Source organism: Oryzias melastigma, unplaced genomic scaffold, assembly GCF_002922805.2.
Source record: "Oryzias melastigma strain HK-1 unplaced genomic scaffold, ASM292280v2 sc00221, whole genome shotgun sequence".
NCBI lineage: Eukaryota > Metazoa > Chordata > Actinopteri > Beloniformes > Adrianichthyidae > Oryzias > Oryzias melastigma.
This window is the reverse complement of record NW_023416883.1, coordinates 181,117-196,256: the sequence shown is the minus strand read 5'-3', so window position 1 is coordinate 196,256 and position 15,140 is coordinate 181,117. Positions and strand designations below refer to the sequence as shown.

Here is a 15,140-nt window from a genome sequence, read left to right as displayed (position 1 = left end):
GTTGCAAATATCATCGGTATCATTAGTCAATCTGCTCAAGTTAAACGTATATCTCTTCAAAATATTTCACCTTTATTATCATTAAAGACTATTTAAAAAACGTCTAAAAATGTATAAATACTCTTTTTAATTAATTTTTCTTTATTCTTTTCTTCTTTTTTTAAGAATACTTCCAAAACTTTCAGACAAAGTAAAAACAAGTCTTTCCTTGTTTCCCTCCACAGCAACCTGCAGAATCTGCTTTAACACAGAGTAGATCATTACTGACAAGAAATTAGATTTAATCCTCAAAGATGAGACACTTTTGTCTTTCTCAATGTTATTGTGAATAAAAGTCTGTTGGTTTTGCACACTTTTGTATTTTGAATTGTGGTTGCAGAGTTTTGTGTTGTTCACTTCAAATGTGTTTAGAAGGAAAAAAAAGCTTAAAAGAGTTAAAAGTTGAGTAATTAATAACTAGTCCTTTTTTATTTATTTTGTACATTTTATCTAGAAAGGATAAATAACAGCATATAAATAATATACACTTTATACGAACAAAAACATGTTTACATTAGTTATGGATATTGTGCATAATCCTACATAGAAGTTGATAATAAATGAAATATAGCAAAAACAACCTAAAAATCAATTTGGCAGCAGAAAGAGCCGCTGTGTACAGTGAATCAATGAAAAAGAACTGAATCTGTGAGAAAAGACAGAATTCATCCCTATAGTGGAGCTATAGAGAATTATTCCTGCTGATTCTCTTCATACTATCAATAAAAGTCAAATAGTATCAGTGTTTTCTTCTTTTCTAATGATCTCATCTTCTTTACGTTTTGTGTTTATGTTGTCTCTCCCTCTCGCGCTGTTGTACGTGTAAGCGCACCCCCCGCCCCCCCAAAACCAGTGGCGCCAGCAGGGGGTGGCCAGGGGCGGCCGTGGCCACCCCCTGCTGGCGCCACCCCACGTTCAACCCACTGGTCACTAGCTGTGCTTGCATCTGTTATGCATTTCATCCCTAAACCATCAGAATGTGCTGGATAATTCCCCAGGAGGGGAAAGGAGATGAGGAGCACACCAGCCCGTCCATTACGCACACACAGGCGCACGTGTGCAGGCGCGGGCACACAGCGAGCCTCCATGGAAAACTGTCATCATCGGACTCAGAACCAAATCAAAAACATCTTAATATTCAAGCAGGATAATCACACCCAGACCAGGTGTTTACTGAAACCGGTAAATTCTGAGTCCTCTCACACTTTATTGGTTTTGGAGGAGCGTGCTCCTGGTTCAAAGGCGCAGAGAGAGAGACTGACAGTCCTCATGAAAAGTAGACAGTCTATTGTTCTGAACTAAAAAAAAATCTGTATGTTAAGCAATACTCCAAAGTTATTTAATAAATGTTTATAAATCATGATCAGAAGTGATTTGGATGGGTATGGATCAGGGGGTGGGGGGGGGCTCTCCCATTGGAAGAATTCTAAATGAGGACAGGAATCACATTTGGTCAAAAATGTTCAATAGCTCTAAAGATATTTAAGATAAAGTCACTAAACTTTATCACATGACTAATTATCACTTATATAACAAGAAAATTGTACATTTTTCCTAGTTTATATTTGCTGTATTTTTATTTGTTCATTAACAGAAGTGTTCTATTTAAGTTTTTAATGATAAAAAAGATGTTAATGAATTATAGATAAGGGACAGCACAAATCTGTTTCTTCAATTTATTCATGTTTTAAATGTGTTATAAAAGTATCAGATCGGGACTCGGTATCGGCAGATACACAAAATCAAATGACTCGGAATCAGATAGGGCCCAAAAAAACCTGATCGGGACATCCCTAACATGAACGCCTGCAGTGGGATTTCTTCTCGCACTTTTAAAGTTATGTAAAGACTGCGGCATTCGCAGTCCCTATACACTAACCACCAATTCAGCCAATAGGTAAACCATATGGGCCTACGTTGAAATGCTCGCTGGGAAAGATTCCCGTTGTTAAGTGTTAAAAAAGAGGGAAAAATTTTTGATCATCAGTTACATTTTTCTTATCTGACCAAAACCAAGAGTATTTTTCGACCAAAATGGGGGTGGGGGGTGGATTTCCAAGCAACTGAATGTAAATAAAACAGACAAACCTCTGCTTTGAGCCGGTTCTTTCCTCGTCTTCCTTTCATTTTTAACCTTAAAGCTGTCCCTTAGGCTCGTTTTGTTGCTTTTTCATTCTTAAAGTTTTTTTAAAAAAAAAAAGCACTACCAGATAACATTGCATGCACCTCCTACTTCCCCCGCCTAGCTTCTACAGGGGCTGCATCAGGCAGGAAGGGGTGCAGCACCAGGCAAAATATTGATCATGTCAAACTTTTGAGTTATTTTATTTATGGCTTTAATACAGGGGTCTCAAACTCGCGGCCCGCGGGCCATTTGCGGCCCACAGGATGATGATTTGCGGCCCGCGTCTTCATATGAAAGATTACTGTTCGTGCGGCCCGCAAGGCTGATATGAATGACAGTTGTTATGTGCAGAGCTGAATGAACCAATCACAGTGAGGTATATGACTCTGGAGGCGGGACATCGGCGGTCTGTCCAGTGCCTCTGTCTATCATTCATTCCTTCCTCCAATCAGCTGGGCGGAGGAGGAGCCATGAAGCACCAAACGCGATTTCCCGCGCGGGGAACTTGCTGCTCGCGGCTCGTCTAAAAATGTGTTTCTGTCGCCGCGCCGCGTGTCGAAGGGGCAACCAGCTCCGTCTGTGGATGTCTCTCTCAGAATGAATGAGAGACAGATATGATGTCGAGGAATAGGTTTTTGACGTGCTGACTGTTCCTAACCAGAACTCCTCAAGCTCCGAGCCACAGACCTGTAGCCCGCCCCGCGCGGCGATCCGCTGCACCCGCCTGCACCAATTTTCTCGAGCCGACGACGCTGAAGTTGGCTTCCGATTTTTTTCGAACAGGACCTGTTTTTAGGTGGTCTGAGTTCGAAAAATACAGTGGAACGCTCTCGCTGTGAATCGGAAGCCAACTTCAGCGTCGGCGGCTCGAGAAAATTGTACAAGTCATTGTTGAAGCCTTTGAGGGAGAACCATTCCAACATTTGATTCTGTCAGCGGTCCTTTGGGATTTACTTACATTTATTCCATTTTGTCGAGATAAAAGGAGCATTTGGGTGACGCCGTGCCCGCCGTCCCCTCGCGCGCGGGCCGCAGCGTTACTTCACATGCGTTGCCACGTTACAGTCTGATCAGATGCACGTGAGAAGCGCGTTCAGAGGTATTTAAAATAAATAACCATCCTAAGAAGTGAACAGCTGGATCTTTTTATCTGTTTGAAAATACGACCAGGTCCAAGTTTGTCTCGCGCTCCTCAGGCGGCTGCGTCTAATTCAGGCTGAAGCTGGAAAAGTGAAGAAGATGAAACTTTGGTTGGTGATTTTATGCGCATGTATGCAACTTAGAATTTAAAAGCTACAACCAAAACAGTGAATAAAGAAAAATGAACGTTAAACAAACAAAAAAGTCCAAAGCACATAACCTCAGAGTGAAATCTATTTCTACAGAGTAAATCCTCATCTAAAAATGTCGACAGCATGCTCCTCTTGTTGTTTTAAACTGCTGCATTGGTACATTCCATTGAGGAAAACACCAGTAGGACAATGATTGGTACATTGTTGAATTGTAAAGTAGGTGTTAAAAGGTCTTCACGGACCCATTGATGAAGTCTGCTCCCATTGGCTACCCGTCATCTGTCACTCAAACCCCCCAGACGTTCGAAGTCAGACCCACAAACGCTTATTGAGCCATCTGATTGGTCAGTTTATAACTCGAATAACTTGTGATAATGAAAAAAAAATCTTTAAAAAAAATTTGAAAAAAGAAGTTAATCAGAAAGCAGCAGAGGAAGAATGATTATTCTGACATATAAAATGACTGAGAAATAACTGTCTGTTTCCCAATGTAAGTCAATGGGACTTTGGCCTTTTTGCAACCCAGTGGTACTTCCTATATGGAACACGGAAGTAGGGGTGCTTGCTCTGTCCAGTTATTTTATATACAGTCTATGTGATGAGCCCACTTAACCAGACATCACTCATGTCCACACGTAGGCGAGTATTTCTACAAACGGATATCTGCTGATCTCCGTTTTACAAAAAGTGTTGCGTCCACACGTGATCGTTTTAAAAACAATTTTATCCACACGTCCCCGCATACTTGCGCTCTTAGACGCGGTTATGAGCTTGCCAGAACAGTAGTTGACAGTGGCAAATTGGAATTTCGATAATAAATCCTCCAAATGGAAACACCACAATTTCGAAAAAACTCGCATTTTTCGAAAAAAAAGTTTATGCGCTTACAGTAGGTGGTATTTGGGGCGTATCGAAACAGACATTTTCCTCAAAACTGTTTTGGAAACACTTCTTTCAAAATAGATGCGCCTCTTTGTCTGTCCTGAGCGCAGCACAGCACGCGGCAGGAGAGATCCAACAGCTTCACAGCTTCATCTGCAGCTGCACTTCTGCAGCTTGGAGCCTGAAGATGCTGAAGTCTCGTTTGAGGAAAAGCGCGATTGCAGGGAGAGAAACTTAAATGGATCTCGTCGTGTTTTTAAACAGAAAAAGGTCCAGCAGCTTACTTGCTGGAATGGTTATTTAAAAAAAAAAAAAACCGCTGAACAGGTTTCTCACCTGAGACTGTCAATAGACTCTGCGCGGCACGCGCTCTCCAGACAGAGCTGTGACGTCACCGCAATGCTCCTTTTTTAGTGAATCAAATAAAAAAAATACTTGTTCTCATTCATCGTTGTGTTTTTAATGACTTATCGCGTGAGTTGGTTTGTGCTTTATAGCAAAATGATGATTTAATGGAAACAGTGTAATTTCAAAACATTGTTTTTTTCAAAATTCCTAGAATTTCGATAGTTTGGCGCAAATGTGTAATGGAAACGCAGCTAGTACTGACGTGTATGCATTAATTGTCGCAAAAAGTGACGTTTAAAAACGCAAATCAACGGTTATTCATGTCCACACGCAGACGCAAAACTGGAGTTTTCCAAAATCTTCACTTTAGCCGGAGTTTTCCAAAACCACCGTTTTCAGTGACTGAAACCTCCGGTTTCGTGTGGATGATAGGCCGAAACGTATAGAAATATATTCGTTTCAGCAGATACCCGGGTACGTGTGGACAAGGCCTGATACAACTCACCACCCCTCCCCCAATGGACACATCCAGCCCTACACCCTCCCCCCGCGGCCTGAAGGTGACGACCAGCCAGGTGAGGAGTCAGCTGGAGAAGCTGAAACAACACAAAGCTGCAGGCCCTGATGGAATCAGCCCCAGGACTTGTGCCAGTCAGCTGTCTGCAGTCCTCCAGCATCTCTTCAACCTGAGCCTCAGCCAGGAGAGGGTGCCCCTCCTCTGGAAGACCTCCTGCCTCGTTCCTGTGCCCAAGAAGTCATCTCCATCTGGCATCAGTGACTACCGTCCAGTGGCCCCCACATCACGTCATGAAGGTGCTGGAAAGGCTGGTGCTGACCCACCTGAGGCCGCAGGTGAGATCTTCTCTGGACCCTCTGCAGTTTGCCTACCAGCCTCGTATGGGGGTGGATGACGCTGTCATCTATCTGCTGCAGCGAGCTCACACCTGGATGGTGGTGGAGGCATGGTGAGAATCACATTCTTTGATTTCTCTAGTGCCTTCAACACCATTCAGCCTCCATTACTGGGTGAGAAGCTGCGGCTGATGGGTGCTGATGAGTCCACTGTCTCCTGGATCACTGATTACCTGACAGACAGGCCGCCGTTCGTCCGGCTGGGCAGTGTCCTGTCTGATGTGGTGATGAGTGGTGTGGGAGCCCCACAGGGCACTGTGCTCTCTCCTTTCCTGTTCACCTTGTACACCGCTGATTTTCAGTACAACTCAGAGTCATGCCACTTACAGAAGTTTTCTGATGACTCTACAGTTGTAGGGTGTATAAGCGGAGGACAGGAGGAGGAAGAGTACAGGGGGCTGGTGGACCGATTTGTGGATTGGTCCGGAGAAAATCAGCTGCTGCTGAATGTTGATAAAACCAGAGAGATGGTCATCGACTTCAGGAAGAAGAGCACAGCACCGCAGCCCCTTAGCATCCTGGGTAGGACGTAAAGGTCGTGGAGGAGTACAAGTACCTGGGTGTGACCATTGACAGCAAGCTGAGCTGGACGGCCAACAGCACAAGTGTCTACAAGAAGACCTGCAGCAGATTGTATTTCCTAAGGAAGCTGAGGTCCTTCAATGTATGCAGCAAAATGCTGGAGATCTTCTACCAGTCTGTGCTAGCCAGCACTCTGTTCTTCTCTGTGGTCTGCTGGGGGGGCAACATCACTGCAGGGGACACCAACAGGCTGAACAAACTGATAAGAAAGGCCGGCTCTATCATCGGCTGCAAGCAGGACACCTTTGAAGCTGTGGTGGAGAGGAGGACCCTCAACAAGCTGCTATCCATCATGGATAGCAGCTTGACCTGACCAGGACCCATGGGAGGAGCCCTGGGCCAGCAATCCATACAATGCACGTTTGATGTAATAAATATGGAGTACAGGTGTAACGGTTCAAAACTCACGGTTGTGTGTATATATATATATATATATTAGGGCTGTCAGATTTGTCGCGTTAAAAACGCATTAATCTGACATGTGCTTGACGCCGACAATTTTTTTGACGCATTAATCGCGGACTTTCTCATACGTGCCTTTCCATACCGCGCGCGCGGGCGTCCCCCCTTTAACTCACAGGCTGCTCTCACTAGATCACGGGCGGCTCTCCAACCTCCGAGCTGCGAGCTAAAACAGGCCCGGCGCTAGGACCTGGAGAGCTCCTGCACCCTAACCCGGCTCCGGTTCGCGTCCAGTACCACTAGTGATGGGTCGGTCGCGAACGAAACGGCCCTTTGAACCGGCTCTTTGAAGTGAACGACGGGAGCCGGCTCCTCGCTGGGAGCCGGAAGCCGTGTCTTTTCTCTCTCACTCCCTTTTTTTCTTTGCATGTCGCACGTGATTGGTCAATATGTGTTTGTGCCGTGAGTGTTGCGCTGAGCAGAGGAGGAGCGGTAGTTACACTGACAGCAGCAACAACAGGAGCAAAGCACACACGGAGGGAAAGCCTCTCTCTCACTATCTCTATTTCATTTATTACTGTAGTTCAGCAGAGGAGGAAAAGATTTGGTCCTGACAAAAAATGAACATTAAAGTGTTATGGAAATGTTATTTTTGATGTTTTTTATTTTATTTTACTGAACGTTGATTGAAGTTTTGAATTTAAAATGCCCTTCACTTGCACTTGGGCTTTTGTTAGGCATTTTATGTTACAGCCTTTTATTGTTAAGAAAGTTTATCTCAATACAATGTTACAGAATAAAGTATTTCTGATGAAAACTATTAATTTTACTATTCTTGTTTTCATAATTAATGTAGAACTGCTAAATTCCACGAACCACACATTTTTTCCTTAAAAAAAGGCCACATGTAAATTTGCGATTAATCGCGAGTTAACTCCAGACAAAATGCGATTATCGCGATTAAAATTTTTAATCGCCTGACAGCTCTAATATATATATATATATATATATATATATGAATAAGAGTACATCCTTGAGTGTTTTCAAGTACCCCAAAGGTTCCTTAAGAAGCACTGGAGTACAATGTTTTAATAACGGGAACTCTCCTGCTTCCTCTGCATAGTCAATAATAAAATTCAAGATTTAAGATACTTTTATTAATCCCATGGGAGGGGGGGGTTCATTAAAATGTGGTTGTGTATTTTTTTTGCTCAAAACCAGAACCTATGTATACATATGTAGTCTCGGTTGGAACGTTGTCGATATTGCGTCCTTTGGCTAAAAGTAGCTTTGGAGTGGCTGTCCCAGGATCTTCTCCATCTCCTGAACGACTCTCTGTACCTGCTGCTGCACCTCCTCACATTCATCTGCAGAACAAAACAACACAATGTAAGATAGACACAAGTGCCAAGTGCATCTCCAGTGTTGAGTCCTCTCCAGCACTTTCACTGAATGTTCACTCTGACCTTGAAGCTCTGTGAACCAAATAAGAACTGCAGCACTTCTGTTGCTGGCTTCAAAGCACATACACTCACCCTCCATGAGTTCAGCCAGGAATGGAATGGTCTCCGGCAGCAGAACCACATAGTTCTCCTTTAGTCTGAATGCCAGCTCCATGAGCATGAGAAGAGAGGAGAAACGGACCTGAGGAGGAGAGAGTAAATCAAGTCTACAGCAAGGACAAAATCAGCAAGAGGGCTGGTGCTTAATGACTTTCAGCTGTAGTTATCCGCAGATGCTGTAAGTGAGGAGTAGGGGGTGGTGTGGCCTCACCTTAGAATCACCATGTCTGGTCTTTAGGAGGACCTCGTAGTTAAGGGTTTTCCACAGAGAGTCATCAGCCAGTGCCACTGAAAACTGACCCAGGCAGGGCAGAAGGTGCTGGGTCACTCTCTGCTGATAGACTTGCTCACCCCCCAGCTGGTTCTCTAGCTACACACATATAAAAACAAATGAGAGCAGGTTCACAGCCTTGGTCCAAGTCTAATGGCTGTAAGGGAAGGTCACCTGCTCCACTAGTGGGCTCAGCAAGGCGTCGGCCCGCTCCTGGTTCAGAAAACATTTTGTGTCATACAGGAAGATCTTCTGGAGACAGTTAAGGCCGAGCTGAAGCAGCAGACAATTCTTCTCCGAGTTCTGGAAGGGCAACTCGTCTGCAAGGAAAAACCATGCATGACGCAACCTGACGACAATAACAATGTAATCCAATCACAGGAAACACTCTCAAACCACAAAATATAACAATTGATTCAAATAATCGCTAAACAAAATTTTGGAAGAAAATAAGCCAGAAGTTTGAACATTACAATAATTTTAGCAAATTAAGAAAATACAAAAAAGTATGCTCTCCAAAATGCAAGCACAAACAGCTTTCTTTAAGTCAAAACTGAAACAATGTTTGAAAGAGAAATTCAGTCTGGATTTGTCGTAGAAAAGCAAAAAGATACCTGAGCTACTCGTCTGTCGCAGAATGGCTGCTAAAGGTTTGACCAGTTGAGTTGCAAACAGAACAAAAAGACGTTTCAGGCGAGAAGCCATGACATCACACAGCCGAAAGAAGGTCAGCTGCCGCTCTGCACTGTCCGCCTTACTCCAGTCACACAGCTGCCCACACATTAAACAAAAACATATTAACAAACACAGGCACACACAAAGATGAGACTGCATAAATAATCATGACATAAACACACTAAAAACAACAACAAAAAAACTCATGAGAAACAAACACAAATAACACACAAAATGAGACTCACAAAAATATCTCAGCAACAAGCATCACACAAAAAAAACACAAACCAGCAAAACATGGAAACAATTAACCAACAAAAACACAAGACAAGCACCCTCACAATAAAAAAAGTGCAACAGAAACATGAGCTGGGCAATATGTCCATATTATCAATTAATTCAAATTTTTTGTTTTACACGATTTACTTTTAGGAAAATTGAGATTTGTTTCCCCAGCTCTCCGCTCTCTTGGGCTTCCACAGCTCAGCTTAAAGTCAGCTCGTCCATCTATTGCACCTTCCACCTTCATGTATCCATCTTCCACCCCTTTTTTGCTAATCGTCTCCGTTTGTGTAGCGGTTAGCTTCTGCTGATGCAGCAGCAGGATATGCAGTCATTTTCAAATAGATCCTGACAGAAATGAAGGATAAAACTGCTGGTCTACAGCCGCAACAGAACTTTGAATAAAAGTGTTGATTTGAAGACAGCAATGTCGTTACACACTGATGCTAGCACGCTACAATACTAGCTGCTAATGATAATGAGCTGATTCTAAGAAAATGCTAACGAGCTGCAGCAGTACTAATTCATAGGACATTTATAAAAGCTGCATTTTATAAATATAACAGGCATGCATTTGCTTTGTATTAACTTTATTAGTAGACTCTGTTGAGCTGAAAAAAGCCCCACCTCCAGAGAGAGCTGCATCTTATCTTTACTGTCAGTAATATAATGACAATAATTCTAAACATTAAAATGTTTTTAAGTTCTTTTTGTTATGATTTGATATCAAAACGATTCCTCTAGAGGCTGAATTAAGAAGGAGAGCATTTTCTGTCAATCTGCCCCCTTTGCTAAATCTGTCCTTGTTTTCTCTGCATGTTTGGAGTTTACAGTTAGATGACAATAAAGATGTGTTCATGTTGTTTATGAATTATTTTATTTTATTTCTTTTTTTTAAGATTATAGAAAAGACTGAGACTACTGGTGACTACAAAAAATAAACAGGAAACCAAAAAAGATGCAGGACGGTGCCATGCAAACAAAGACATTTTAATGTTTCATTTCAACAATGATGCTACCTTGAAGAAGAGTGGTCTGAATGTAAACTCAGACAGTTTCATCACCATGGTCAGCAGACATTCAATGACACTGCCCTCCACCTCTGACGCTTTCTGAAGATCATCCTGAGACAGTCAAATGCAGCAGGGATGTTTGAACTTCAACCAGAACCTTCAACATGGAACAAGTCCTAAGAATAGAATCTGCAGAAAAGAGACACTCACTGGGCAGTGTTTGGCGCGGAAGTCCAATGCAGTGAGGAAAAAGGTGGTGAGCTCTGATTGGTGGAAGCTAAGCTGCTCCATCTGCATTTGGCTGATGTGTTCCTTCATGATGCTCATCAGCACCCCCAGCTGATCCTGTGGGAACACAAAGGCTGAGAGTGTGGGTCACTGGGACCTGGGTTAATGAATGCTATTGACAGCATGATGGGAGTTATACACCCCAAACCTTTCAGAGTAATGGAGACAGTGCTGTTCGCTGATGCAATGTTCAATTGTAAGACAACAATGAAAAAAAACGCACCCTCCTGCTGTCCACCATGCTGCTGTAGCACTTTGTGAGTGTGGGAAGAAAAACCCTAGAGGGCAGCTTAGTAGCAAGAGTGCTCCTCAGAGCAGCGAGTCGAGTACAGAGCTGAGAGTAAGAGGAGGAGGAGGAGGAGGAGGACGTCTCTACCATACGTGTGAGTCGACACACCTGCAGGACAGAAAGACAATCTCAACTGGCTGAGTGACAAGCAACCTGAACTCCTGAGGTCTTAGGTGAGTTACCTGTGAGGTGGAGTCTTGCAGATATGGACTAATGAAGTGCGGAAGAGTGTCAATAACACGCTGAAGAGCAGTGACACCACTCAACAGGTATGTCTCATTGGTCAGTAGGTCTTTCCTGTCCATGAGCACATGCAGCACGGCTGGCATCAACCTGCACAGATATGGGTTGTAACTGGTGACTTGCAGGTGGGTGGGGTTCTAGTTGACTCCTGGCAGTTGCTGCAAGAAAAGTTGTGGGACACAAACCTGGGCAGCTGTGGAATGGCAAGAGCCTTCAGAGTGCTAACCACCTCTGCAATGCAAAGAAGGGCACTGGCGGTCACATTCTTCTCTTCGTTTGCCACTGTGATCACCTCCACCGCTTGCAGCAGGACGGGGACAAATGCTTCCTGGTGGTGTGAGCCAATGTTGTGGCAGAGCAGTTTAAGGCTGTAGAGCGCAGTCTGTCGGTTAATGGTCTGCTCAGCCTCCTCTTCCTCTGAAACTTGACCTCTACCTACAACCCTCAACAGGTCACTGATCAGCTCCAGCAGTACAGTCACCTGGGGGAAAGTGGCATAGGTGATCATGAGGTCGAGTCTCGACAACTCCACAAAATTGCAAAAGATTCACACAATCACATGTCTCTAGGGCACGACAAACAGGATTGCTGAATATTGCACAAGGATTCAAACACAAAAGAGGTTCTTAAACTGTTCAGATATTTTTGTATGTAAGTTTATTCTACATTACTTTGTTAAACAAAACATTTATTATCATGACATTTTGTTTCAAAGTTGAAGTATTTTATGTTTCTTTATCAATTTAAGCTAATCAAAAGCTTCTCATTAAAGCTAATAACCCTGAAAGTATAGATTTATCAACCTCAGAAAGAAGAAACTATATCAGATAATTAAAAAACAATGTTAACCTGCAACACTTAAAGGAAGATATAAAATGTTAAACGACCAAAGACCTGAAGAAATTCAGAGAAAATTATGTTTATTTAAATTAGTATTTTGAAGCAAATAGGTAATTGAACACCATGTGATTTTGCACTTTTAAATCCTACTGTATGATTTTAAAAAATATTTATTAGTATGCTACCGTTGCAAATACGTATTTAAACACTCGTCCATCACCAGAATTCTGACCTGTTTGTTCACCTTTAAATAGTCCACCTCCACTCCTAAATTAGAAGCACCTGTTTGAGGTCGTTAGCTGCATAAAGACACCATTCAATCAGTAAGACTCCAACTACTAACATATCTAACACCAAAGAGCTGTCAAAGACACCAGAGAAGAAATGTAGAACTCCACAAGACTGGAAAGGGCTACGGGGCAATAGCCAAGCAGCTTGGTGAAAAATGGTCCACTGTTGGAGCAATTATTATAAAATGGGAGATCTAGAACCCTTTGGTAGGAAATGTATGAAATGCGGTATGGTATGTTGAAGAATATAATTGTGGAGGATAGTTATCTAGAAGATTATTATTGGACGGAGGAGGAACACACTTCTGGTTTTAAGGCACGGAGAGACATGGGGACACTTCTCATCTGTGCCATAAAGTGCTGCTGCGTTATAGTTTTTTTGGTTTGAATTAGTAAAAAAAAAAAAAAAAAAAAAAAAACATCTTGAGCAATACTCCAATGTTCTTTAATAAATCTTTTACAACTACTTTTTTACTAAGATGTTATGATCAAGGTTGTCAAAAGCCTTTTTCAAATCGATGAACACTGTGAACTCTTTATTATCTGTGCCATTTATAATTTCTCCAGTTAATTGAGTGATTGCCATGGAAGTTGATTTATTTTTTTCTGAAAGCACATTGATCATCGGACATTAGCTTATGTTTATCAATGAAAATTTTCTGTGCTTTGACTGAATTTGTTTTGTAAATGCATTGTGAGGAGGGGTGAAAAGTTGAGAGCTGTTATGTGTGATTTATAGTGTCGGTTATATACTTATTTGTATCTTAATTGCATCCTAGTTTGTCAGTTACGCGTCATTTCAGCTGCCTGTCTAAAGAGGAAACCCTCTAAAATGAGATGTGCCATCTCAAGAGGCTGATAATAATTATGATTACGAAGTTTTTTGCCCAAATCAAAAATCTGTTGTTTTTTAAGACATATTCTGTACACAGTGGCAGTAGCTCATTAAAAATACAATTCTGGGTTGCTGGTGGGACTGTTGACGCAGAGCAACCAACAACCCCCCCCCCCACAAAAAAAAAAACAAAACAAAAAACACACACTTTTCTGAAAGCTCCGTTTGCACGCAAGCTTTCAGCCTTCTTGTGAAAATGAACTAATCTAATGACAAGTCCTTTCATTTTTCATCCTAGTATTTCTCCTCTTAAATCAATGCTAAACTGTTGCAAATTAACTGTTTGATTTAATGAGCCATTGTGATGTCACAACAGCTGGCCAAGAGCGCAAATGGCAAGCTCCCCCAACTGCCCCGCCCAACGTGCACAAGCTCAGGTGCGGGAAAAGACAAGATGGCATCTTTCCACTTATGGCAGTAGAGAGTTGAAACATTCAAACAAGTAAGCAGCTGGTCAGTCTCCAGTACTGAATCAAAGAGAAAATTGTTGGAGGGAGATCAAGCTCTGTTTTTCAGTGACAGCCCAGAAACATGACTGATTAAGAGAAGATCTGGGCGGAGGAGTGGGTCAAAATCCCTCAAGCAGTGTGTGCAAAACCTCGTGAAAAACTCCAGGCAATGTTTGACCTGTGGAATCACAAACAAAGGCTACTGAAGCAAATATTAACATTGATTTACTCAGTTGATCAAATACTGTACTTTATTGCAGCAGTGATATACGAATGCAAAATCACAGGGTGTTCAAATACTGATTTGCCTCACTGTAACTCACCTGCTGCTTGTTCCATTGTGTCCGCTGTTGCAATTTGTTATTCAGCAGCTCCATGGCCTTCCTCCTCACAGACGCCAGCTGATTACCCATCAGTCCCTGCATCACTGTTATAAAGATGTTTGTGGGCAGCAATGCATTCACCTGGACAGAATGTAAAGGTTGCAGGTTTGCAAAGGTGTTCCAACCTCCTGTCTGATGAGCATATGACCCGGATACAGTCTGAACTGGTGGAGACTTACAATTAAGCAGTTTAGGTGAGCCCCTGGGGCCTGCAACCAATGGGTTATATAGGCTAAAGTCGCTATGCTAGCTTGTGGCGTATGCAAAAATTGGACACTGTACTGAACAGGGCAAGATGCCATTTCACTACTGTGCTACAATTGTATAAACAGATCTGGAAAAACAAGAGCTTTTCACAAGTACATTATTACTGTCAGCTAACATAGGAGAACTTCTAGAAAACATTTTAGGAAGATCAGAGTGAGTTTACTCTCAATAGTGAACGTTTAGGCTAGGGCTGGGCGATAAAAGGATAATTATCGTTATTGCAATATTACTTATTTTCGATGGTGAAATGAGTCTATTGCGATAAACTTTCGTTTTAAATGAACACAAGAGAAACCCCCGGAAGAGCTGCCCTTCTTCTTCTGGAGTGGCTGATTCTAGGAGCCAAGACTGAGAGGGGGGGGGCACGGAGGCCCCGAATGATGACAAAAGGACAAAACAGAAAAAATAATTTAAGGAGACAGTCTGTCTATTGCTGCGCGTCACGTGTCACTGAAAGAGGAGAGAAGGAGAGACTGCGCCAGGGCCGGATCTAGCCAGCTCCTATTGGGGGTGCAAACAGAATATCAGGGGGAGCAAGTTTAGGGATATAAAATTTTTTCAGGTGTAAAATCCCCCCAAGCCTATAAAAAGCCCCAATCCGATGAAAATCCTGTTTTTAGAGTTTTTAACATGTCTGTGTGTCATTTTTCTTCTGAAGGTGAACAAATGTAATACGAAATCATTTAGTTTTTGCATTTCTGAGTATTTCTCCTTTTAAATCTGTCAAACTGTCTTGGACAGACTGTTTGAATGAATGATCTTCTTTCCATCAACAGCTCTGCTGCACATGCACTAAACCCTCATCTGTTCC

At 42.5% G+C, this 15,140-nt stretch overlaps 1 protein-coding gene across 3 annotated transcripts in view; it reads right to left on the bottom strand.

Annotated features, from left to right (window-relative positions):
- Window positions 1-7,717: 7,717 nt before the first annotated feature.
- heatr1 (HEAT repeat containing 1) overlaps window positions 7,718-15,140 on the bottom strand; it is a 57,089-nt gene continuing 49,666 nt past the window's right edge. For 2 of the 3 annotated variants that reach the window (XM_024261533.2, XM_024261531.2), the window contains exons 35-45: window positions 14,003-14,143; window positions 11,391-11,686; window positions 11,145-11,295; window positions 10,897-11,070; window positions 10,596-10,730; window positions 10,392-10,496; window positions 9,030-9,186; window positions 8,590-8,735; window positions 8,356-8,514; window positions 8,118-8,226; window positions 7,807-7,949 (exon numbers count right to left, since the gene is read on the bottom strand). In XM_024261533.2, the coding sequence (XP_024117301.1) occupies window positions 7,861-7,949; window positions 8,118-8,226; window positions 8,356-8,514; window positions 8,590-8,735; window positions 9,030-9,186; window positions 10,392-10,496; window positions 10,596-10,730; window positions 10,897-11,070; window positions 11,145-11,295; window positions 11,391-11,686; window positions 14,003-14,143 (1,662 nt within the window). In that variant the 3' untranslated portion in view covers window positions 7,807-7,860. Of the gene's footprint in view, window positions 7,950-8,117; window positions 8,227-8,355; window positions 8,515-8,589; window positions 8,736-9,029; window positions 9,187-10,391; window positions 10,497-10,595; window positions 10,731-10,896; window positions 11,071-11,144; window positions 11,296-11,390; window positions 11,687-14,002; window positions 14,144-15,140 lie in introns of all 3 variants that reach the window. The other variant, XM_024261532.2, reaches the window with a different exon arrangement.